This window comes from Columba livia, chromosome 6 (assembly GCF_036013475.1).
Source record: "Columba livia isolate bColLiv1 breed racing homer chromosome 6, bColLiv1.pat.W.v2, whole genome shotgun sequence".
Taxonomy (NCBI): domain Eukaryota; kingdom Metazoa; phylum Chordata; class Aves; order Columbiformes; family Columbidae; genus Columba; species Columba livia.
This window is the reverse complement of record NC_088607.1, coordinates 866894-891829: the sequence shown is the minus strand read 5'-3', so window position 1 is coordinate 891829 and position 24936 is coordinate 866894. Positions and strand designations below refer to the sequence as shown.

Below are 24936 nucleotides of genomic sequence, written 5' to 3'. Positions count from 1 at the left end.
AATTGGCAAGTCTCTGCTGCGCACGATGACCCCGAACGGCTTTGTTTAAAGTGAACTGTGCAGGGAAATTCAAGCCGTCGAGAAGCTCCAGTTGAGCAAACAGTATTGGTGGGAAGATACAGAGGAAATTACTCAGAGGCTGCTCATTTCTATGGCCACGTAAATCTTGTGTAACTTTCTTGATCTCAGTGAAGAGCAGGATGCGGCTCAGCAATAACAAAGTGATTTCTGGCAGACTAATTGTTGTCAATCTATATAAAAGCGCAGGGTGTCTCGCTGCACAGTATGTCTGCTTTAATGTTTTGGGGCTGTTCCAGACTGAAATGCACGGAAGCGACAATGTCAGTCTGCATTTTCAGATGAGAGGAGATGGGGTCCGGGGCAGCGCGGCGGGCGCTGCGGGACGGGGCAGGATGAGACGCGTCTGGCACAGCGTGTTGGTCACGGAGAGGTCTCCGTTTATAAAGACGCTGCTGGTTACTGTTCTGCCAACTCCTGCAGCAAAATAATTTGAGGGAGACCTGCTGAGATTTTCCCTCTGAGTAGAACATCTGGTTTATGATGGCGGTTGTGCGTCCTGGGCAGGGTAGGCAAGGGCAGTACCTGCGACAGTTCTTTACCTTATCCTCTCCAGGATCGAGAAACCCGCGTTCCTATTTTATTGCGGGGGTGTCTGGGTACAGCGTGGCTCACGTGGCTGTTCTTACACCTGTGAGAAGGAGCAAAGAGCTTTCTCAGAGTGCAAACGTGCCGTGAATTTGCGCTCAGCAGCGATTCCGTGTGGTGTCTGCTGCGCCCCGAGCACCCGGGCAGGTCCCTCAGCAGGGACGTTGCAGAACAGAGCCCCACAGAGACGTTGCTGCCTAAACCGGCCGTCTCTGGGGTGTCTCAGGGAGCAGACACGCTCTGCAGTGGGTGTTGTTTCACATCTGTATCATCACTGTAAGGGTGTTGTTAGGGGAAAGCAACAAATCATAATTATAATCGAAATATACATTCAGCATAACTCGGTCCAGGTTCGCATGTAGAAGCCAGTTCCACGGAGCTCTTTTTAGAGGTAATCGTTCATTTAATCGTTCATTTACTCCCGGGCAGAGCAGATTCAGTTGTCATTAAGTCTGACGGGTTCTTCCCCTTAATTTTATTCCTGCTGAGTTCTTGTCAATAACAAGGACACAGATTCTTATAATGTATCAAGCTCAGTAATGGCCTGGTGAAAAAATAGCTGAAAAATCTATTATAAAGTGAGCTTTTTAAAAAAATGCATTGTATTTGTAAATGGACATGTTTGTGTATGCACTCCCCATATATATATATATATAAATACATTGATATATGCACAGCTGTAATTTGCAAGGCTTGCAGCAGTCAGAACCTCTGGGGAAGGGGTTATCCTGACACATATTTGTTCTTCTTTTGCTCATGTATTTTTGAACATGCTCCAGCATGAATTAGCAGGAACCTTCTCTTGGTTCCTGCCAGGGACCTGATCCTTTCACTTCTGATAGGGAGATGCACAACAAAACACGTGAATATTATCTGGAGAATCAAATTTTAAGTGTAAATGCAAATTAGCTGGATTAAACTTAATTTGTAATGACTACTTCCAAGTGCTGTTAGGCACAACTTGCTGTGAATTCATGCTCTTTATTCATGAAGTTTTCACATAACAGGCCTAAAAAACTCCTACAACTATTCGATAGTACCATGCCAGGAACATCGTGTATCCCTGCCAGTGCTGTTATGAATAGATAGAAGCAGAGAAATGTGAAGGTTTTGTTTTGAGATGATGGATTGGGAAGAGTCACAATTCTGAAGACTTTTTAGTTAGATAATTAGGTGAGAATAATGAATATTTGACTTACTATGTAGCATTATTCGCTAGGATGCTGTGTTGAGGGAAAAGAGAACACGTCCAAGCAGCCAAGACCTATAACAGCTTTACACAGAGCTGCGGAGGCAGATGTAGGAGATTTTATTCTGCCAATGGCTTTTTCCAAAGCCAGATCGCCCCAACAGCCTGTTTGCTGCTTGTTATAAACAAGCACACACCCTGGGGATACAACAAACGGATGCAATGAGTGTCAGAGGCTGTCAGGGCTGTACCAGCACGCCCTAGCAGCGCTCTGACGGCCCTGGATGTACAGGGGCTGGAAAACATTCACACGTCACCAAATCAGAGCAACCTTTTTGACCTGCACTAATTGTACCAAGAGAGCGACTGGAGGATCCCAACGGCTGTAAATGTATAAGTTAACAGATTTATGAGGGTGTCAGCTGCAGCGATGTTTCCTAAAAACTGCAGCGAAAAGGTCACGTAGGAGAGAGCGCGATGCTTGGGTTGGACACAGCTGCGTCGCGCTGCCGTGGGGCTGCTGTGGGTCCTGGGTGCCCTGAGGACCCCGTGTTGTCACCCCATGTTGTCCACCCGCGTTTGCTGCCCTGGCTCTGTGTTCATGGCTTGTGTGGGCTTCCACTGCCCCAAAACCTTCTGAACCGGCGGGTACTGACACCGCAGCTCAGCCGTATTTGCGCCCTGGTGATCTGTAGTAAGAAATAATGCCTGTGAGCAACCGGGTTCTGGACAGATTGTCACGTTTTCGTTGTTTTTCACCTTCAGAGCTGTTTCAGTGATTTGCTTCCATTGCCCCTCAGAGCCAATGTGGCACAGAAGAGGTGAAGCGGGGGGATGGCGATTCCCTGCTCCTGCTGCATCCATTGCTGCATCCATTGCTGCATCCATTGCTGCATTCCCTGCAGATTGATTTTGAAAGCACAGACACCCCGTTCCTGATGACTGTCTGAGTGGGCTGAGGGGGCTGGACAGCCCCTCCGGCTGCAGGTCCCAGCAGAGCCCCCGATGCGAAACCCGGTTCCCACTGCCCCCAGGATTCATGTCCCCAGCATCCTCAGCCCCGGCAGCATGAGGGTGCATGTGCTGCATAGGGGATTCCAGCCATACTCTACACGCTGCATAGGGGATTACAGCCATATGCTGCATAGGAGATTCCAGCCATATGCTGCATAGGGGATTCCAGCCATATGCTGCATAGGGGATTCCAGCCATACGCTCTACGCTGCATAGGGGATTCCAGCCATAAACTCGCCACTTAGACATCACAAACAGAGGTCTCTGTAAGGGTCAAGCACTAAGGAAGTCTTTAAAATCCACGTTATTGCAAATATAGAAGACAAATATTTTAAATTCTTTTCCTTAGCTGGAAAACAAGTTTTTTTGGGGTATGTAACGACTAGTGATATTATCTCATTTATAGAGCAATTGGGGATGCATTACATTACACAATATGGAAATATATTTTATAGCTATTGTAGCATATTTTTCTGCCATAATGACTGTTTTCTAATAGATTTATCTTTTTAAAAAGTATTCTGTCATTCACCAATTACATGAAAAGTACATGGAAATGTTTTACAAATTCACTCATAAGCACCAATTTTCCATTTGAAATGCCACCAATAACTGGGGGATGATACCAGCAACTCATGTAACCCAGGTTTCTAAAGGGCGAAACAAATAGTTTTCAGTGCAGAATCAGCTATTATTCAAGAACGAAGCATGATTAAACTAGATAAATTTAATGTAAGCTGCTCTGGTGGGAGTACAGGAACCACGGCCGTGCTGTCATGTGCTGCTTTTTGGATGGTATAGGCATCATCAGATAGTTTTACTTATAAATCTTCTCATTGTCTGTTACACACTGCTTCAAAATCCATCATGAAAAGAAATGCTATAGACTTCTTCTATGCACAGGTGCATGTGTGTGTGTGAGAGTATCCAGTTTGTTTCTGAAAGATTTTATCACAAATGAATCATTTGCAATGGAAGGAAACAGCTTTTAAAGCCCTGCTATTAAACCTCAGAGGATCAACAGTGTTTTGTGCTGTGGCAGCAGCAGTTCATAGCGCATCTGTGTGGGATTTCCGTCTCCCCTGCAGACGGGTGAGCCGCGTGGTGCCCGGCAGCCCGGGCGTTCTGCACTCGCGTGGGCGCTGTTTGTGGCACGGAGTTGTGAAGGGAAGTGGGCAGAAGGGGTTAGAACCCAGCGTGCTGGTTGTTACCCTCGTTAGTCCAGTCTCGCGGAGCCGCGGTGATGGGAGGTGGCGGCTGGAGGATGTAGGTCAGCACTGGTGCCGGCGGCGACTGGGGGGTGGTGTCTGAACCCGCATCCTGCGCCTCGCTGGGGAGGTGTTGTCTGAACCCCCATCCTGCACTTTGCTGGGGACATGGTGTCTGAACCCCCATCCTGCACCTCGCTGGGGAGGTGTTGTCTGAACCCCCATCCTGCACTTTGCTGGGGACATGGTGTCTGAACCCCCATCCTGCACCTCGCTGGGGAGGTGTTGTCTGAACCCCCATCCTGCACTTTGCTGGGGACATGGTGTCTGAACCCCCATCCTGCACTTTGCTGGGGACATGGTGTCTGAACCCCCATCCTGCACTTTGCTGGGGACGTGTTGACTGAACCCCCATCCTGCACCTCACTGGGGAGGTGGCGACTGAACCCCCATCCTGCACCTCGCTGGGGAGGTGTTGTCTGAACCCCCATCCATCACCTCGCTGGGGAGGTGTTGTCTGAACCCCCATCCTGCACCTCGCTGGGGAGGTGGTGTCTGAACCCCCATCCATCACCTCGCGGGGGAGGTGGTGCCCAGATCCCTAACCCAGCACCAGCTCCGGGCTCCCCAGTCCAGGAAGGGGTTGTCAAGCTTCAGGGGTCCCCAGGGCCCCCAGAACAGCCTTTTGAATTTCAGCCCTATCAGTAGTTATAAAGTGAAATGCTTGTATGCTCATGAATAGATGTTTTTTGCAGCGTATGTTCAGTATCAACAAAAATGGATAATGTCAGGTAATTTCCCTTCGGTTGGTATATTTGATTGGGGGAAATGTAAAGTTTTCCAGATCAGTCTGACCAGGACCAAACTGCACCAGGGACACGTTCCTGGGGTACCCGCAGCGGGGCTGGAGCACCGGGGGCTCCCGGCCCTGGTGCCCTCACAGGTGAACACTAGGCAAAAGGGACGCTGAATTTTGTAGCCAAACCAACTTTCCCCACTTAAAACCTTAAATTTTTATTTTATTTTATTTTTTAATATAACAACTTTTAGCTTTGGGCAGGATGATGCTTCTGTGGAACATTCTGAACTGTTTGCAGAGGCCCGTTTTTGCTCAGTAGAGAATCAAAGTGGGGAGGCTGTCGGTGTCTTCAAGCGCTCGTCTGGCTCGCACAGTCAGATATTAGCAAAAAATAACTTAAAACTAAGGTGCATTTTTTTGCAGCTGTCAGAACTGAGAGATCCGAAACTGTTATCAGCTGGATCTTTAGCTACTGGAAATCACTGTAACGTCATTGCAAATAGCAGAGATTTCCATCTTCTTGCCAGGGGAAAAAAAAATGGAGGGGGAGAAAAAAAGGGAAAAAAAACCCCACAGGTTGTCCCTTCTTACACCTTCGCTGCACCTTGTTCGGTGCTTGGCCAAATGGTAATTCACATTTTCAGCCAACTTAAGCTTGCACCCACATTGTAACTGATTATTAACTCTGCCTAACATAAGCAGAGCGAGATGCTGTAGAACATTCACTTAGCGAGTTGAATTCCTGCCTTTGTGGCTTAGCTGCCTTTTCGTTATTCCCTGAGCGTTTCCCGTCTTCTCCCCGCAACGGCGCGCGGTGCGCGGCCAGCGCCAGCGCTGCCGCCTCCAGCCATATGGTCGGTGGTGCCGGCGGTGCGAGGGCAGATGGCCCATCTGCTGTGTCACCGGGACGGGCTGGTCCCCACGGCCAGCGACACCCCACCGCAGCGGGCAAAATGGGATTTACAGCTCAGCCTGCCGTGTTTGGACAAAACCCCAGCAAATCCCCTTAGTACCATTTGTAAATAAAGAAACATAGATTGATATAGATATAGATATAGATATAGATATAGATATAGATATAGATATAGATATAGATATAGATATAGATATAGATATAGATATATAATATAGCCTTCCACTGCAGCCTTGGTAAGAGGCTGCGCGTAATAATGAGTTAACTAAGGTGCTCATTCCTTTTCCATATAAAATCCGTAATCTTTGAGGAACTGCAGTTCTGGATTGTTCTGGTTCAGTGAGGCTGCAGTTTCCCAGATGCAGTGAACACTCAGGTGCACAAATATTCAAGTTCCACCCATTAACATTTTTTTTGACCCATTTTCGCAGCTTTCTAAAAAAAAAAACCACCAAACTCTTTGTCAGAAGATTGCATGATGAGAGAATAACTGTTCCTTTAGAAACAAGCGAACATCAGCCCTCCACGCAGTGCCCAGGCAGCATGTCGGTGACATTTGCGGTGACAGCGGCTGATCCTCGGTGAGCGCCCCGCACCCCGTGTGCCGTCACCCAAACGCGTTGTGACTGCGCTGGCGGGGCCGCGCGCTCCAGCAGAGAGCAAAGCGACGTCTGCGACATCCAGCGTTACTCACTCGGGGCTTCTCCAAGTTCCGTGTCTTTTTAGGAACTGCTTATTGAGATTCCTGGGATTGATGTTCCCCACGGGAGCGGTGTCACCCTGTCCCCAGGGCACTGGGGAGGCCCTGGCAGCAGGATTTGGTATTGATTGCTCTCCCGGTAGCATATGAGGCTCTATATCCATATGGAGCCATTAATCCATATGGGGCTATGTATCCATGCGGGGCTGTACATCCATACAGAGCCATATATCCACATGGGACTGTATATCCACATGAGGCTGTATATGCATAGAGGGCTGTATATCTGAACAGGACTGTATATCCATACGGGGCTGTATATTCATACGGGATGGCCACTAAATCCTGGAGCGGAAATGGGGGGGACCATTTCTGCTCGGAGGGCAAGTTCTGCCACTGAATGAAGCAGATTTACCAGCTCTCTGTCAGCTCAGGAATTGAGCTACATTTGTCTCAGCCTTTTTTTCCTTTAATTTGTGGTAGGAGGATAACTACTAATTACCAAACAAATCACCTGGTTGCTATTTCCCGGCCCGGCTGCTGCGGTGCTGGTGTCTCGGTGCTGTGGTCACTGCTCATGCACTCACTGTCCCCGGGGTCCCCATCCCAGGAACACTTAATTGTGAGCTACTTACACAATCTAGCAAACCCCATGAAATGGAAATGTTGTAGTGCCTGGGACTGAAAATCGCGTGTGGAGAGAGAGAATCCCGGTTGTAGTTAACCCTCATGTTTATTTTATTCCGTAGGTACCTGCACCGCTTCCAAAGCTCGTGTTGAGTTTGTAAAGCTACGAAGAAAATCCCCTCACACTGTAATTGTGAAAACTCTCCAGCCACTTGTACATCAATCGTCTGTTTGAACTGGACAGTGTAAACAGCAAAGGGAGCTGAACTACAAAAACATGAGAAAATTAACTGTTCAGAGAAGTGTTCTGTTTGTACTGATGTAATGTGACATTCTAAGTCAAAGGTTATGGATTCTGATATCAGCAAATGATTATATTATAAAAGTAATTGAACATATTGGCATTCTACCAGATACTAATGTTGGGAAAACATTGATGAGCTACATTTTTACTTCTGTATTTCATGCTTAAAAGGTTGTTAAATGCCAAGTGACCGGGAGGGTGTTTGGAAGGGGCCTGGATCCATTCCATCGCTGTTTGCTCGGCCGCGCTTTTGCACGCTGTGTGTATGTGTCTGCAATTTCAGTTCCATTGTCCCATTAATTAGACTTAGTTATGGGTTTGGTTTGGTTTTCTTCTTTAAAAAACTAACTGTACAGGACAGGGACATGTGTAAATAAGGGATTATGCTTATGTATATGTTAATATTTATATGTAAAAAGATATGTACATAGGAAAGAAAGAAAAAAATGGCTCAAAGAATGTTTTCAAAACTGGTTCTTATAAATGCAGAGACAGCATATTTACATAAACGTGCTCCTTAATTCCAACATTAGGGCTTTCGCTCAATTTCCAGTCACTTTGTGTTTGATCCCTCTGGGGTTCGGTGCGATGGGTCCTTGGCCGTGGCCGGAGCCGTCCTGGAGCTGGTGCCGCCCGTCACCCGCGGGACGAGTGTGTCACGCCTCGTTCGCTCTCTTCTTACCGCTGGCTCTTGCGCAGCTTTTAAAACCATATTCTCAAAGCCACAGGATTGCAGAGGGGTCATTGCCCTCATGGTGTCTCTGTGATGAAGCTTTTCCTGCAGCCCCATCCTGGGGTGCAGTGTGAGGCAGCACAGCCTGGGGGGTCACAGCCTGGGGAGGGACCCCCACCTGTCCTGCTCCTCAGGTGACCAGCGTGAGCCAGGGACTGAAACCGCTCTGGCTTCTCACCTGTGAGCATCTCAGAAATTCCCCAGATTTCCTTCAAACAACAACAGGACGGGGGCAGACAAACCAAGCGTATCCCTGGCTGCGTTACCCATCTGTCGCGACGGCTGCGTTTCACCCGCGAGCCCCGGAGCGGCGTGCGACTGCGGGACGGGGTCCGGGCAGCACCGGGGCGGTTCCTACCCGGTCCCGTGGGCTCTTGTGCCATGGTCCAGCTGCCGCAGCGCTACACGTCTAAACTGAAATCCATGGGAACTGCAGCTGGCTCTGCCACACTGGGGGACTCAGGCCTGTACTCTGTCGGAGGACTGTGGCTGTTCCGGACAGTGTTCTGCTCTAGTACTATCTGTAGCCTTCAGAGTATCCGCGAGTGCCTTACACAGCTTGTGAACAAACTCCTGACGCCAAGAGACACGCGCCCGGGAGTCCCTCTGCGTGTCCCCGCGGCACGTCCCCGCGTGTCCCCAACGCCACCACCTCGTGATGGGCAGCGTGCGCTGGCACCTACATGGATTTAGTTTAGACTCAGGAAATCGTATTGTGAATATGTGTATTAAACCCTGTACTTATGTATTGTACATTTTATAAAAAGGAACTATTGTAAACTTATGCAAAATGTAAACCAGAGAAAATGTTTGGTTTTTTCCCCAAGGGCCAGCGTGCCGTGACTTGTGCTCTCTAATATAATCCTGACAACCATATCCTAAATACGTAACGTTTGGTCAGTGCTGAAACAGTAATTGACAGGCCTAAAACAGGGCTTGATTGCTCAATTACAGAATTTTACACATATTTTTGTATTGTGATTCATATGATATATATCAAGAGACTTTCTATTCATTTGTAAAATACATAAATTATTGTAAACTTTTAATAAAAAGATCTGTTTTAAACCTTCAAATTAGATAAATTGGTTTGGTTCTTGTCCCAGGTTGCACAAAGGAAGCCTTTGATTAGTTACTGTAACTTCATTGATTTTTTTATTATAAAGCAATATTTTTTTTACCACTTTTTGAATTCTACCTGAAAAAAATCGGTTAAATCGTGAACAAAAACAATATTCTTGCAAATCCACGGTAATGTAACAGCTTGCCTCCTACTGAGCTGAATACTAACTTTCTTATTTTCTCATCACTTAATTGCCGGTGGGAACAAGCCCATCTCGCACCTACCGAGATGAGTGGGAAGGCGATGTCTGAAGCGCGTGCCAGGCGAGATGTGACAGGGTGAGACGTTCATCACTCCGCCCGGGCCACCCCCGGGACGGGACCCTCCCGCGGACACGGGGGTGACCCCGCAGCCCGGGCCGGGCTGCCGAGCGCGGGGAGCGGCTGGCGGGGCCGGTGCTGGGCGCTGGGACCCGTCCTGGCGGGGCCGCGGTGAAACCCGCCGTGCAACCAGCCGTGCAAGCCTCTCTGCAACCCGCTGTGCGAACCGCTGTGCGAACCGCTGTGCAACCCGCCGTGCAAACCGCCGGCGGCCGCACACGGGTGGATGGGCAGGGGCGGCCGGGCGGGGCGGGGGGCGGCGGCCGGTCCCTGCGCGGCTCTTAACGCGCTTTGCTTTTTTCCCCAGGGCGAGGCGGCTGCGGGAGCGCAGCGGTGCCGGCACCGGGGCAGCGGCGGGGCGGCCGCCGGCAGGGGCACCCCCATGTCGGGGCAGCGGGAGCAGCCCCTGCCCGCCTGCTTCGCAGGTCTGGGCGCGGGCAGCCCGCGACCGCGGCAGAAGCGCGGCGGGATGTTCTGCAGCGTGGAGGACGCCTTCGACAACAAGACGCTGAACTTCGCCTCGCTCGGGGCCCCCAGCCCCGGGACCTTCTCCGGCGGGCCCAGCCGCGCCCCCAACCCCGTCCCCGCCGCGCCGGTCCCAGGGGAGCTGCCGGCCGGCTGTCCGCAGGTAAGGAGCGGCGGAGCCGCGTCCCTTCCCCCCCCGCCCGCCTGCCGGGCCAGGCCGGGGTAGGCAGGAGCCAGCCGGCAGTCCCAGCCCGATGCCCTGAGCTCCCCGAGCTTGAGCCCTCGCCCCTTCTCCGCCCATGGGTTGCGGAGCCCCGGGGGGAGAGCGGAGCTGTCCTGGCCGACACCCCTCCCGGCTCCGACCTGTCGCAGCCCCGCCGGACAGAGCCCCGCACCGGGAAGGGAGCTGGCAACAGTCCGGTGGAGCGGCTGCTTGCAGGGACGATCCGAAGGGTCGGTGAGCGGCCACGTCTCATTCCGAAGTCACAACTTTTACCGGCCCCGGCCCCTGCCCGCGGCTGCAGAGCTGCTCCGGGCGGCGGCGGAACCGGACAGGGACTGCTCAGCCCGTCCCGCCACTGGACCCGCGAGGCCGTTAGGGCTGCGGGACCGACCCCGGGGGCTCCGCTCCGCTCCTTTTCCCCCGGGCCGGCTTTGTCTCAGCGCCGGGAGCGCGGCCCCGGGCCGGCGGGGGGAGCGGGTGGGGGGCGCGCACGCACGCAGGGACGTGCAGACACAAACACACCGCAGACACGGGTGGAGCGCGGCGGGAACATGTCGCACCAGGGCAAGAAGAGCGTCCCCCGCAGCACGGTGAGGGGCTCCCTGCGCGGCGCGGGCGGGACCGTGGGTGTTGCAACCCAGGCCCGACCTGACCTGGGGCCGGTCCGGTGGGGCCGGGGTTTTGCGGGTCCGTCCCAGCCGGGGGTGATGGAGCGGGGCGCTTGGGGAGAGCCGCTTTGCTTGTGTCCGCTGATGGGGTTCGGGAGCACGGCGGTGCCGTTGGTCAGCGCGGCCGGAGCAGCCGGCCCTCCCGGGCAGGGGGTGCGGCGGGGCAGCCCCCCTGCGGGCTCCGCCGCTTCCTTTGTTGGCCGCGGCCCGAGCTCGGCGGCCCCGGCGCTTTGTCTGCGCTGGCCGGGGCGCAGCCGGGGTCCCGCCGACAAAGCCCGCCCGGCTGCGGGGACAAAGGCCGGCGGGACCCTCACCGCGGCTGCGGGGCTGCCCCGCCGCCTCCCCAACTTTCCTTTGGGCGCTGGGGCGGAAAACGTGTTTCGGAACCGCTTTTTTCGCGGAATGGGCTTGGAGGAGCTGGGAAGCATCTGCCTGCCTTGTTCCCTGCCCGGCATCTGGCCGCCGCGGAGCGCGGTCGGTACCGATGGCAGCGCCCGGGGACGCGGGGCGGGGCGGGCGGAGCGGCTCTGCCGGCCCCGGCGCTGCCGGTCGGGAGCAGCGAGCGTGGGAGGGGATTCCCCGCTCCCGGTGCCAGGGCTTCTCAGCAGCAGTCGGGAAAAACCTCTAGACGGCGATGCTTGTTTTCCCTGGATTTGCTGGCTCACGGCTGAGTTCCCTTGAAAACATCCCGGTGCTGCCGGGGCCGAGCTGCGCTACCGTGCGGGAGCGGGTGCGGGGCTGGGCGGCACAGCTGGGTTGGGGTGAGGATGAGATGAGCATGGGTCCCGCAAGGGGAGGGGCCGTAGGGCTCTCCCGTGGGGCAGCCAACACTGAGGCTTCTTTTGATTGATTTTATGGGATAAGGGAAAACAATTAAGGCTCAATAAAATCCTGGATAGTTTAAAAAACACAATTCAATTCTTTCTTTTTTTTTTTTTTTTTAATGTGCTGGTGATGCTCTTTAAAACAAGGCCCTGAAATGTTTTCCAGGCTGTTTTGCATCAGCACACATCGCCGTGTTGCAAGTCATCTCCACGTGCTGCTGCGTCCCTCGCTTGTTGTTGTGCTGAGGCTGTGCTCTTTGTGTTGTCCATTTTGGCCTTGGTGATGTTTATTCTAGCACTAACCGGAGAGCAGGAAAGGCATCCTCTAAATTAGGTTCCACATTTACATAAATGCCACTGCTCTCTAATTTTTCTGGTTAGAGATTCTGCAAATCTGACAACTGTGCCACTGTCTTGCTTTGAAGCGAGGAAAGACCTTGAGGCTTTATCTGCCTCACAAGGCTGTGAAAACTAACGATTGTCGATAAATTACCAGGTTAATAAGATGCACTTAGAAGTCTCAGTAACCGGCGCTGATGGAGGAGGCAGGAACGTGGCTGAGCTGCAGGGTGCTGAGCTTGCAAACCTGCTGAGAGCTTGGGTCAGTCCCCGAACCTGCTCCGAGGGAGCTGGTGGTGGCCTCGGGGTGCAGGTGCGGAGCAGCGGGGGCTGGAGCACGTGCCCCTCTGCCCGCCCCGCTCGGGGATGCGCAGCTCGCACCTCAGAGCACATCTGTGCTCCTCTCCTGTGATGGGTTCGTGTCATTTCCATTGCAAAATGCAGGTGGGCTTTGGTGTAGAGTAGTTTGGGTATTCAACTAAACTTGTATGATTGAAGGGCAAATATTAAGTCCTGGAATTAATGAAAGCTCAGAATGAGTAAAGTAACATCTAAATAAAGTAATATTTTTTAAAAGTATGGGTTTTTTTCCCTTAGAGTGACCAGCTTCTAATCAAAGGAGGAAAAATTGTCAACGATGACCAGTCATTTTATGCAGACATCTATGTGGAAGACGGTTTGATAAAGTAGGTTAAAATTTTATACTTTACAATGTAATTTTCAAGCATGATACAGTGCTATGGAATGTGAACAAGGTTCCTTTCTGTCATTTTTCTCTCGGAAATATGTTCTCTTTCTGAAAAACAAGGGCAGCTCTTTAGAGTGATGTCAAGATGGAACTCCATTGGTGTGCTCTTGTGGCTGGAAAGGCGTGCAAAGGGCTGACAGCACAGCTGCTCCGTCCTGAGCGGGGTCCCTGCAACGGTGGCTGGGGTGTCCCCATCCACTGCAAGTGTGGGACCCAGGAGGGCGGGATGGTGGGACCCGCGGGGTGGGACCCTGACCCCGGTACCGGAGCAGCCAGGGCAGTGCTGGGGGTGCTGGGTGCCCATGAGTGGTTCTTAGGAGTTGTTTTTGCATCTTTGCTTAAAAGTTGCTGCCAATTAGCAGGAGATCTTAATATCGTTTTCAGACAAATTGGAGAAAACCTGATTGTTCCCGATGGCGTGAAGACGATCAATGCCTGCGGGCAGCTGGTGATGCCAGGGGGCATAGACGTGCACACCAGGCTGCAGATGCCCGTGCTGGGGATGACCCCGGCCGATGACTTCTACCACGGCACCAGAGCCGCCCTGGCGGGAGGCACCACCATGATCAGTAAGATGGAGCAGCATTCCAATGGACTTCTGAGTAGAACCTTGTTTAGCAAAATACACGGGGCCATTTATCCTTGCAGAGATTATTCACCCTCATAGCAGAGAAATGTTAGTTTTTTGCCATAGAAATCAAAGTGCTGCTAACTAGAATGCATTATGTGCCTTTCAGAACCTCCTTCCATTGCTACACACATATATTAAAAATATATAGTTGCTCCTGCTTCACCTTTTAAGAGAATAAAATAGAGGAAAAGTTGAAACACCTTTTAATATATTTTTAATAGCTTGGCAAGTGTGTTTTTGTTAGGGTTTTTTCCTGTCTGTGAGCACAGGTTCTGTTTTTGCGTTAGTGTAAAGTAATTCTGATTTCTGGTTTTGTTGCGGTCCCAAGGCCCCCTGTGGTACGTGGCTGAAGGATCAGTGCCAGCAGGTGCTGCTGCTCTGGAACAGGAGGTGCAGGAGCCCGTGGCGGGGGGGCTGCCCCTGGAGAATGCAGAAGTGCGCGAGGACGTGCTTTGGGCACCGGCCTCTCGCAGGCTGCGCTGGGTGAAACAAAGGGATAATAGTAGCTGCAGCTTGGAGATCATTTGTTTCAGTTTGCCTGGGAAATTTATTACCCTTCATCTTTAACCAAGGCTATAAAAATGCGTTAGCACTAAGCTGCCTCCGTTCCCAGTGGTAAAGCCGGCAGCGGGGCGCTGGCAGCAGCTCCGCGGGTGCTCCTGTCCCCGCCTGACGCGCGCCGGTCTGTCTGTCCCCAGTTGAGCACGTGTGCGCGGACGCCGGTTCCAGTCTGCTGGGCGCCTACGAGCAGTGGCGCGGCCGCGCCGACGGGCAGGCCTGCTGTGACTACGCGCTGCACCTCGACGTGCCGCGCTGGCACGACGGCCTGCGCGAGGAGATGGAGGCCCTGGTCAAGGACAAGGGTAAGCCCAGGATGGGGGGTTGCTGACACCCCCACCATTGACTCATTGAATCGTTTTGGTTGGAGGAGACCCTCAAGACCATCAGCCATAACCCAGCTCTGGCGCTAGCCCATGTCCCTAAGAACCTCACCTGTACATCTGTTGAACCCCTCCAGGTGTTTAAGCAGCTCCACGGTTATTTGGGCAGATGCCCACGAGCAGGTCGTGCGGGGGGAGCCATGGCGGTTGTCGCTGCCGTGTTCCTCCTGCCCCATGTAAACAGGGTGCATGGGCGACTGTGCTCATTGCTATCGAGGTGAGAACTCCCATCCTTTGCCTCTGATTTCACATAAGCCCTTATCACAAAAACTAGAAGGATTTGCAAAAAAAAAAAAAGGAAAGCAACTTGGTTTTTAAAGGCAGAAAACACAAAGTGCTGGCAGACCTCGTTCACCTGCCTCCTCCTGTGTGTTTGCTCTTCTTGGGGAAGAAGGTAGCTTTTCCACCTGCTCCCACCTTATGTTTTATAAGCATCTGTGAGTTAAATTGCTTTATGTGTATGTCCTGTTCATGTGCATTCACCTTTGCACAATGTACATGGAAATCCCTTTTGGAAGCTGAAGGAATGGTATCAGCACCCTGATTCAGGCTGCCTGCTCTGCAGAAAAGTGTTTAACTAAAGATGTTTAAGATGAGGCTTGTAGAGTAGATCTGAGCTTTAGGATTTCCACAGAGCCTTCGTTTGTGCCTGTAATTCCTGCACATGCTGAGGAATCCGCTGGACGCGGCTTACGGGAAAGCAGCCGAGGTGCCAGGAGTTCTTGCACTTCATTAATACTTATTTCCATGTTTGGAACTACATTTTGCTTTCAGATATGCTAATGCAGAGCTAAACGACTTCAGTGTAATTTGCAGCCTTGCAAGCAAGGGCTTAATTGGTCAATTAACATAGAAATTTGCAGTGAATTTCCTATTAAAATGCAGAGTGGCTCAAGTGATGCCGCCGTTCCGAGCTTATAGCAGGTAGTTTTCATATGTACATTCCCATAAAATACAGTTTATTTGTAATTTGATTGTAGTTTGGGATTCGTTGTTGCCTCTATCCATATAAAATACAGTAGCAATTCTCTGGCTTTGACTCAGCGCTTCATGAATCATCCTCTGTGTTAGACAGAAATGATGGAAATGGGGATTGCGTGCAGTGCTCTGTGCACAGTACCGCCCATCTCTTTCTCCAGCTAAATAGCACTGCACTAAATAACAGTGCTCTAATATTAGTCTCATCTTTTGCTGTAATGTAGTCTTAGCACTAATGCAAGTATTGTTACCAGAAAGAAACTGAGGATACACCATGGATCGTACCCACCACTGGAGGGAACACTCAGACTGGGAGCAGTGTATCTGATTCTGCATTGGGACCAAGTTACAGAGAGGACCTCAAAGCAGAGATGGGCAGCGGGTTGGGGTTCTTTGGTTCAGGTGCATCCAAAGCCAGGGGTGTACTGTCTGTCATGGCTCCCGAGCTTTGGGGTTCAGCTCTGGTGGGGACAGGTCCCATTCCAGCCCCTTGCTTTGCTTTCCATCTCACCCCTGCCTGCACAACCCCCTGCTCTGAACACCCCTGCTCAGGCTGTGCCGAGTCTCTGAGCATTCAGTTGGGACAATAAATGCACATTTGATTTTCTTTCCTCAAGGTGTGAACTCGTTCCTGGTTTTCATGGCCTACAAGGACAGACTTCAGTGCAGCGATGCGCAGGTAACGCAGCCGGCGTCCGGCGACCCTCGCGCCCGCGCGCTGAGCCCGGCTCTGACTCCCTGACGTTGGGCACCCCGCTGTCTCTTGGCAGATGTATGAAATATTCTGCATTATTCGAGACCTGGGGGCCATTGCCCAAGTGCATGCTGAAAACGGAGACATCATCGATGAGGTACAGGATGTATTTTCATTGAAGTTAAAGGTCGAGTGGAGTGTTTTGATTTAAGGCCAAGTGCTGACTTTAACAGATCACAGAATCATGGGATGGTTTGGTTGGAGGGACCTCCCCAGCTCCTCAGTTCCCCCCTGCCATGAGCAGGGACATCTTCAGCAGCTCAGGTTGCTCAGAGCCCCGTCCAGCCTGGCCTGGGATGTCTCCAGGGATGGTTCATCCACCACTCTCTGGGTACCTGCCCAGGCTCTCACCACCCTCAGGGGGAAGAATTTCTTCCTTATATCTAATTATGCTCATGTGCATCATTTTTCTTTTTTTTACCTTTAGAAATTAAAATCTTTGGTACATAGTGCGGACAGGTGACACAAGGTAGAACTAAACTTGCAGTTCCTTTTAGCTTATGGTCACACAGTGTTAAGTGGTGTGGGAGGAGAGTTTAAGATGAAAACAAAATCCCAATCCTGCAAATGGGCTTATTGGGACAAACAGGACAGAGGCTAATTCCCACCTGCCCGGGGTTTTGCCTGAGAAACCTTGTCTTCAGCTGGCTGTGAAAATGAACGTGATTCCAGGGAGCTCAGCATCCTCAGAAGTCTGTCTTTAAGCTGCCAGTGTGTTGACACTCGAGCCCTGGGGGTAAACTCGGAGGATGCGGCGACAGGAGTGCAGTGATGGAGGTGCAGAGTGGGGAGGGTCCAGAGGTGCCACTGGGACACAGCAGTGCCCAGCCCGGGGCGGGTCTGCTGCAGTGGCTTGTGGAGTGTCACAGGTGTCATGCGTTTCCATCGTCCTTCAGGTGCCTCTGAAAAGCTGTTTTGTCCCCTGCAGTGCTGCAGACAGGCTGTCGGTGCCACTGACTGCTCTTTTGTTCATCTCCATCCACCCAGGAGCAGAAGAGGCTGCTGGAGCTGGGGATTAGCGGGCCGGAGGGACACGTCCTCAGCCGCCCCGAGGAGGTAACGGCCCCGTCCCTGGGCAGCGTCCGGGCTCGGCTGCGGCACAGGAGCCCTGAGCCGTTTGTGCCGCGGTTGCTGTGTCGCAGGTGGAGGCGGAGGCCGTGTACCGGGCCATCACCATTGCCAAACAAGCCAACTGCCCCCTGTACATCACCAAAGTCATGAGCAAAGGCGCGGCGGATGTCATAGCTCAAGCAAAGAGAAAAGGTAAAGCGTTTCATATTTGCACACTAAGTGAGCCTGTTTAAATATGCCCAAGAATATTGTTCTAGCTGCGAGGTTTAAGAACTTGTTATCACCCAGGTTCTCTCACATTTTAAGGGTGCTAAAACTTGGTGTTGGCTTTTCCTCAAGTGTGCCAGAGCTAATTGCTCTGAGCTGGGAAGATTTGAGGAGATGTGCTTGAAACTTTGACACCTGAATCTCAGTAGATGCAGCTGAAAAAAGGAAATAATTCAGCTGCAATCACTTGTCATGAACTAAATAAGAAATGGATCTGGAGCAAGCTCCAAATGGAGGCGGGGGTGAGCGGGAAGAGCTGGGAGCTCCATGTGCAGCAGGGCAGGACAGGACAGGACAGGGACACACAGCCCCTGCCCGGCCAGGACACGCTGTGGGGTTCGGGGCAGGCCTCTGGTTTGCATGTACAAACCTATGTTTGGTCTAAGGAGAAAACAGACAGATTCAGGACTTGTTTTGAGAGCGTTTCCCTGCTGTATGAGATGTATGAGGGATTAACGTGACTTTTAGAAGCTGAAATACCAAGATGGCTGCAGAGCAGTGAAACCCTCGCTGTGTTTGTCTGCGGTGTGTGAAAGAGGCTCGTTGGCACTCATTAACCGGTTGCTCCGCAGGCACGGTTGTGTACGGGGAGCCCATCACCGCCAGCCTGGGCGCCGACGGCTCACACTACTGGAGCAAGAACTGGGCCAAAGCCGCCGCCTTCATCACGTCCCCCCCGCTCAGCCCGGACCCCAGCACGCCCGAGCACCTCGCCTCCCTCCTGTCCTGGTGAGTCCGGCGGTGGGACCCCGTGTCCCTTCCGATGCCGCCTGCGGCCACAGCGTCGCTGGGCAGGCGCGGGGTGGGCTTAGAAAAGTCAGGGCCAGAGTTCACGTAGGAAGAACTTTCTGAATGGGATGAGAGGCGTCTATAGATCCAGATAACTGCCAAAAAAAAAACCAACAGTGACATATATTCTAAAGAGGAAATAAACAATTCTTAGAGTTCCCTGAAATGTGGCTTTTATCTTCTTAGAAGGATAGACAGTTGTTAACAAGAGAAGTGTTTCATGTTAGTATATCTTGGATAGTGTATAAAGATACCTCAAGACATTTAATATTTTCTTAAAAGAAGCAATACAATACCAACATAGGTCAGTCTGGCACAGCTTTGCCATCGATGGGGCGTGTGCTCCCCGGCTCAGTGAGCCCACACCTGCCTGCCCGTGTGCGTCCCGTTCTTGAACTGTAACATATGATAGTGTATAACGCTTGGGTTTATCCAGGGTCTTGTTTGATTTAACCACATCCTTGCTTTCAAAGAACCTTGGCTGGAGAACCATTTCCTAAAATAATCTGAGATTGAAAAGGAAGGTAACAAAGATTCCTTGTGGTCCATTCCAGCCTGGTATTCTGTGATTCTAGGATTGAAATGTTGGGTTAAATAGTAAAAGTAACGGCCAGCTTCAGAGAGAAGAGTGCTCATGAGGCTGCTGTTTACATCTCTTAGATGATTCCAGCGCTTAATTCCTGTATAAGTCAATAGAATTGCCTCCAAGCACCTGTAAAAGTTGTCTCTTACCTTCCCTGGGGATGCAGGGATGTGAGCCGCATGCCTTTGCTGGTGGAACCGTCTGTGCCGAGTGGACGGAGCAGGCAGGACATGACCCATCAGTGCCGGACGCGGCTGCCGGGGTGGGTGCTGGGGGTGCTGGTGTCCCCATGGTCCCTCCTCTGACCCTGCTGTGCTGTGCCCAGCGGGGACCTGCAGGTCGCGGGCAGTGCGCACTGCACCTTCAGCACGGCGCAGAAGGCCGTGGGGAAGGACAACTTCACCCTCATCCCCGAGGGGACCAACGGCATCGAGGAGCGCATGGCCGTCGTCTGGGAGCAGTGCGTGGTAGGTGCCGAACGCCGCCGGGGCCTCGCAGAGCTGGGGTGGGCGCAGGGACGCGTGCGCGGTGCTTGTGCCGGGTGATGTCAGCGTCCTCGTTAAGTCAAACGAGCCCGGAGGTGTGACGCTGTCTAGACTGCTGCTTCGGAGGAGCTTGATAATGAGAGACAGCGTGACACCCAAATGCCTTTGGAGTGTCTTCAAAGGCTTCTGCAGCGATCATCCGCCCCACTTCTGCTTGCAGTCACAGACTCTGACAAATTTCCTGAAGGGTGAGATGCGATATTCCTCTTCCCTAGTGCTCACAGGAGGCCAGGGCTGGTGGGTGGGGACAGGGCGTCTCTCCCTTGGTGGCTATGGCCATGCTTGCCAGCTGCACAGTGGCCCCAGGCCCCACCGGTGGGGACGGGTTCCCCTGGTGGGGACATGCTGGGGACAGGTTCCTGTGGGACCCCCGTGTCTGCCAGGCAGAGCTTCAGAACACGAGCGTCTGGGGCAAGTCCCGTGTCCCTGCCCAGGCTGTGCCCTGCCTGCCCGGGGGCATCCCCGGGGCTCCCGCCCGCATCCCCGTCCCGGGGGCATCCCCGGGGCTCCCGCCCGCATCCCCGTCCCGGGGCATCCCCGGGGCTCCCGCCCGCATCCCTGTCCCAGGGCATCCCCGGGGCTCCCGCCTGCATCCGCGGAGCAGATGTTGCTGGGTGGGCTGCCAGGAGCTTGGCAACCAAGCCACCTTGGAGTCTCTGTCCTAGCTAGGCTTTGTTCAAAGATAAATTGAATTTGTCTTAAGATGATAAATATCAATAGCACTATTTAGGTTCATTTGTTGTCCTTCTTCTCTGAAATGTCCTTAACCATCTTTAGTGAACATGAGATGCCTGTACAGGGAGTTGGAACTTACCAATGAAGGGCTTGTTTTCCAGAGATCTTAAATTTCACAGGGTCCAGGGAAACTAAAAACCTCAGCTGTATTATTTAGCCCACAGAGACAGGGCCCAGCCGTCCCGTGTCCCCAGACCTGCCGCAGCGAGGATCCTCACCCCGCGCGGTCCTGTGATTTCTTGTCCCGGTGCCTTGTTCCCGCTGTGGGGAGCGGGACAGGGCTGCTGCTGGGACTGGGACGCGAACTGGTGACCGTCCCTCTGTCCGTCTGCCCACAGGTCCCTGGGAAGATGGACGAGAACGATTTTGTAGCGGTGACCAGCACCAACGCTGCCAAGATCTTCAACTGCTACCCCAGGAAGGGACGCGTGGCCGTGGGCGCCGACGCCGACCTGGTCGTGTGGAACCCCAAGGCTACCAAAATCATCTCGGCAAAAACCCACCATTCGGTGAAGTGTTTCAAACACCGTTTTCCTGAGCTGGCTCTTGAGTCGGAAGAGAGTAGTAAAGCCGTGTATTCAGATCGTTCAGCAAGGGAGGGCTGTTGGTGTGGATAAAGGGATGAAGGGCCTGGCGTTTGCTTTTAAAAATACAACAAAAATATCTTTTTGTTACTGTAAAAGGTAGAACTGTAATTGAGTAGAGGTGACTGCTCTGAGACACTCTGTACAGAAATTTTGGGGGCTAGAACAGTGTGAGTGCTGAACTTGCTCTAAGTATTAAGCTACTAATATTAAGTATCAGAATCCTTCCAGAAGAGCCAGAGCCGTTCCTGCCTGTCCACCAGGGGCGCTCGGGAGAGCCTGGGGGCACCTTAGTGACATTCCAGCTGTGGCTTCCCAGGCCTCGGGCGCCCCCAGACTCCCCTCCACGCTCAGCCCGGGGCAGCAGCTGCCGCTGGTGCGGGGGTGTTGTGAGGGACGCTGCTGGTAGCGCTGATTGGAGTTCATGGGGAAACATTTTGACCCAGGTGTTTTTTTTTTCACCAAAATGTTTTTTATTGGAGAAAATTCCCACTGTGATTGAAGTATTCAAGTATTTTCTTTAAAAAAAAATAGCAACAGGTTTTCTTTTGGTACAGAAAATTATCTTTTGAATTTTTATAATGCTGCATTTTTTCGGTGTGAACTTTGTTGTTTAGAAGATTTGTTAGTGATAGCAATGGGAGCATTTGGAGACAGTGGCGGGATTCTGCATCTCCCACATGCCAGCCCTGCGTCCCGTACCCGTTTTGGTGGAAGCCTTGTGTGCCCTGGGAGCCAGGAGGAGAACGCGTGTCCCCTAACCCTAAAGCCCAACCCTAACCCTAACCCTAAACCCTAACCCGGGTGCGCGGGAGCAGGCGGGTTTGCCCGGGACTGCTGCGGCGCTGCTGGGCCAGGTCCAGCGCCTCAGGATCCGCTTTCTCCATGCCTGTTCGCTTTAGCTCGCCGGTCAGAACAACCTTATTATCTGAAATATGAAGGGTTAGTTGAGTACAACTGATTGTGCACGAGGAGAGATGTACAGAAGTGGGGTTTGTGTGTAGTTGGCTGGGCTGTCACCTGCTCCTAAATCCTAACTGTATTGAATATCTGCTTTGGTTTTGGTTTTGTTTTTTTCCAGAACGTGGAATACAACATATTTGAAGGCACAGAGTGTCACGGGGGTCCTACCGTGGTCATAAGTCAGGGGAAAGTTGTTCTTGAAGATGGAAAGCTGTGTGTCACCCAGGGCTCGGGTCGCTTCGTTCCCAGAAAGACGTTCCCCGATTTTGTTTATAAAAGGATAAAGGCAAGAAACAGGGTAAGGAGATTTTCACGTGCAATAATCCTGTATTTCTCTTGCAATCTCTCTGCATTACTGCATTGTGATCAGGTATAGTAAGCTTCCTGATGGAATAGGCAACAGGACCAATAATATTAATAATCTTATTTCTTCTTAGGCCTTGGAGATTTGTAATGTTGTCATGTAACTGCTTTGGTGTGTGGCTCGGCACATCAATCAGTAATGAGTATTTTAGAATTACAGCTAGTAATGCCAGCATTATTAGTACTGTTTGCCTATTATAAAGTTACAAAGCAAAAATGTGACTTCTGGGAAACCTGGTTTTGTTTGATTTGCATTGAGGTAGAAGGGAGGAATTCCTGTCCCGCCTGAATTGGGAAGGTTTATGCTATGGTATTACCAGTGCCTGCTTTGCATCTGTCAGAGGGTGCTGGATGTCGCGCTCAGTAGTTACTGGAAATGCAGTAAGAGAGATCCTTCAGTGCGCTGGCCCAGCTGGTTTGGGGGAGGTGAAGACACTCAAGCACATCAAAAGCTTCTGCCCAGCTCTGCCGTCCCCGTGTCCCACGCGCAGTGTGCGGGGCGGGCAGAGCTGCTGGGCGCCCACAGGGGGGGGACACGGACGGGCCGTCCCCGCGTGGGCTCCGTCCCGGTCCCGCCGCGCTGACAGCCGTGCGTTCCGCAGCTGGCCGAGGTGCACGGCGTCCCCCGCGGGCTGTACGACGGGCCGGTGCACGAGGTCCTGGCCAGCGCCAAAGCCGTGGCCGCGCCGGCCTCCCGCATCGCGCCCTGCGCCAGCAAAGCCCCCGCCGCTCCCGTGCGCAACCTCCATCAGTCGGGCTTCAGCTTGTCCGGTAGGTCCGGGGGCTCTCCGAAAGTTAAGGGGGGCTGTGGGTGGCGGGTGCCCGGTTTGCATGGCTGTCACAAAGTCCCGGGGTTGTGCGAGCACTGGGGTGAAGCTGAGGAACAGAAACTCAGGGTTTGCTCGGTAAACAGCAATACTCACTGTTGCAGCAGCCCAGGGACGAAATGCAGCACAGAAATCTCTCCGTGGGCTCCAGAAACGTGTACATGCATTGATGGACGTGTATCACAGGGCCTGGCGGGGGCTGCAAGGTGGCTCTGAGTGTGGAGGAGGGGGAGGCTGAGGGTTTGAACAAATTTACAAGGTCCCACATTTTATTATATAGAAACTGTGTGATTACAGGAAAGCCGCTTACAATGCTTTTCAGAAAGGCGCAATAGAGAAGAAAGATACTCAGGCACAGCCACTTTGAACGGTGCTGTGATAACGTAGCGTCCAGAACAGTACCTATGGAAAACACTAGTTTTTCCCAGAACGGGCAGGCTCTAAAAGCTGTGTGTGCGAAGCGCGGGGGCCCCACGGTGCCCCCAACGCCCGTGTCTCTGCAGGCTCGCAGGCCGACGACCACATCGCCAGGCGCACGGCTCAGAAGATCATGGCCCCCCCGGGCGGGCGCTCCAACATCACCTCGCTGTCCTGACGGCCCCACGACCGCACACCTCTGCGCCCGTCACCCCGCGGGCACTGGTCCGGCCGGGAAGGGGACAGGGTCACCCTCCAGCTCAGGGTGAAACCCAGCGGCTGTTGGCTGCCCCAGCCCCTTCTTCTTGTAGGTAGACACTAGAGTAACCCCGAGAGGTAGTGCTCCCGTCCCCGTGTCCCCATCTGTGTTCCCCCGTAGCTCCTGGGAAGCCCTTACCCTGTGCATGTGGGCACCCCGCTCAGGGCTGGCACCACAACCAAGGTGCGTTTCGGCTGGAATCCACTCCTTTCAGTAGCAGTGATGCCCTTTCTAGTCGAAGGATTTTTAACCGCTGAACGTTTCCGACTCTGGTTTTATTAGGGTGACTGCATCTCGTCTGTTTGCAGCATCCCGAGCAGGCTCCCGCCATGCCGGGCCGTGTCCCTGTGCCCGGGGGCACACGTGGCCGTGCCGGACAGCAGCGCGTCCCTCTGTCCCCGCAGCGCGTCCCTCTGTCCCCGCAGGGACCCGGCCCCTGGCAGCCACCCCAGCGGGCTGCAGTCTTTCTGTTGGGCTTGTTTTTTTAAAGATTATTTATACAGTTTTTCAGGAACCGAGTGTTAGTCTTATAACCAATACCAAGGCTCATTTGAAGGCCAGTTGCATATGACAAACTCTTTTATAAAGGTTATTATAGCCCGTTTATGCTATTTAAAGGTATGTACAGTAAAGGTGAACCTCAATGCCACAAAGCTATGCATGTACCTCTAGCAGGATGGCTCGCCATTCTTTTTCTCTTCCTTGCTTCGAATAAAGTTTGTTGAAACTCACAAAACACTAGAAGCGGGTCATGCTTAATGCAATAACCTGTAGTAATTTCTACATCAATCATATATGGGAATTAATCTGTTCTTATAATTTTTATTTAATTTTAAAAATTAATTTTGTTCGTTGGTTTACTAGTTATTCCTGCAAATCTACCAAAACTACTTAGAAAGAAAATCAATGCATATTCATTAGTTTTAAATGAAGGCAGCAGAACCTACATAGGGTATGGGAAAGACAGAGGGAAACGAAAGCGCCCGGGGCACAAACGGGCTGTGTGCCCCAGGTCCCTGGGCCAGCCTTGCCGCGGGCTCGGGGTCGGGCACACGCGGGGGGAGCGGGGACGGGGCTGCCCACCCGGGAAGGGCTCTGCGGAGATTCGTCCCGCTCCGTTACCACTCCTGGAGTGAGGAAGAGCCTTTGTAGATGCTTTCTGCCCTGAGATAAAGCTGCACATTGCACCAAGAGCTGTAATAAATAATTCCCCGTACTGATGAGGGATGAAAGAGAAAAACCAGAGACTTCTGAAAGTTCCCCAGGGCCATTTTTATCGAGTTAAAGATACAAAACGCAGGGTTGTGCAGTGAAATGCTAAAACACAGGAGGGGCCATAATTGTGGGTGCTCAATGGCAGGCACCG

At 52.4% G+C, this 24936-nt stretch overlaps 2 protein-coding genes across 49 annotated transcripts in view; both read left to right on the top strand.

Annotated features, from left to right (window-relative positions):
* JAKMIP3 (Janus kinase and microtubule interacting protein 3) overlaps nt 1–9229 on the top strand; it is a 73791-nt gene extending 64562 nt beyond the window's left edge. For all 46 annotated transcript variants that reach the window (XM_065066643.1, XM_065066638.1, XM_065066648.1 and 43 more), the window contains one exon: nt 7239–9229. The gene's annotated coding sequence lies outside the window, so the exon portion shown is untranslated. The remainder of the gene's footprint in view (nt 1–7238) is intronic.
* A 686-nt stretch (nt 9230–9915) lies between these two features.
* Nucleotides 9916–24306, top strand: DPYSL4 (dihydropyrimidinase like 4). Of its 3 annotated transcripts, none has more exons than XM_065066688.1 (14): nt 9916–10224; nt 12713–12801; nt 13248–13432; nt 14193–14357; nt 16031–16092; nt 16184–16264; nt 17155–17223; nt 17310–17430; nt 18078–18234; nt 19203–19344; nt 20496–20666; nt 21823–22002; nt 22670–22838; nt 23398–24306. In XM_065066688.1, exons 1-14 carry the CDS (start codon nt 9979–9981, stop codon nt 23487–23489), a joined length of 1929 nt encoding a protein of 642 aa, XP_064922760.1. In that variant the 5' UTR covers nt 9916–9978; the 3' UTR covers nt 23490–24306. The 3 variants fall into 3 exon arrangements, with proteins under 3 accessions (XP_064922760.1, XP_064922761.1, XP_064922759.1); XM_065066689.1 differs by lacking the exon at nt 9916–10224 and adding an exon at nt 10729–10874; XM_065066687.1 differs by lacking the exon at nt 9916–10224 and adding an exon at nt 11340–11426.
* The last annotated feature ends 630 nt before the right edge of the window (nt 24307–24936 follow it).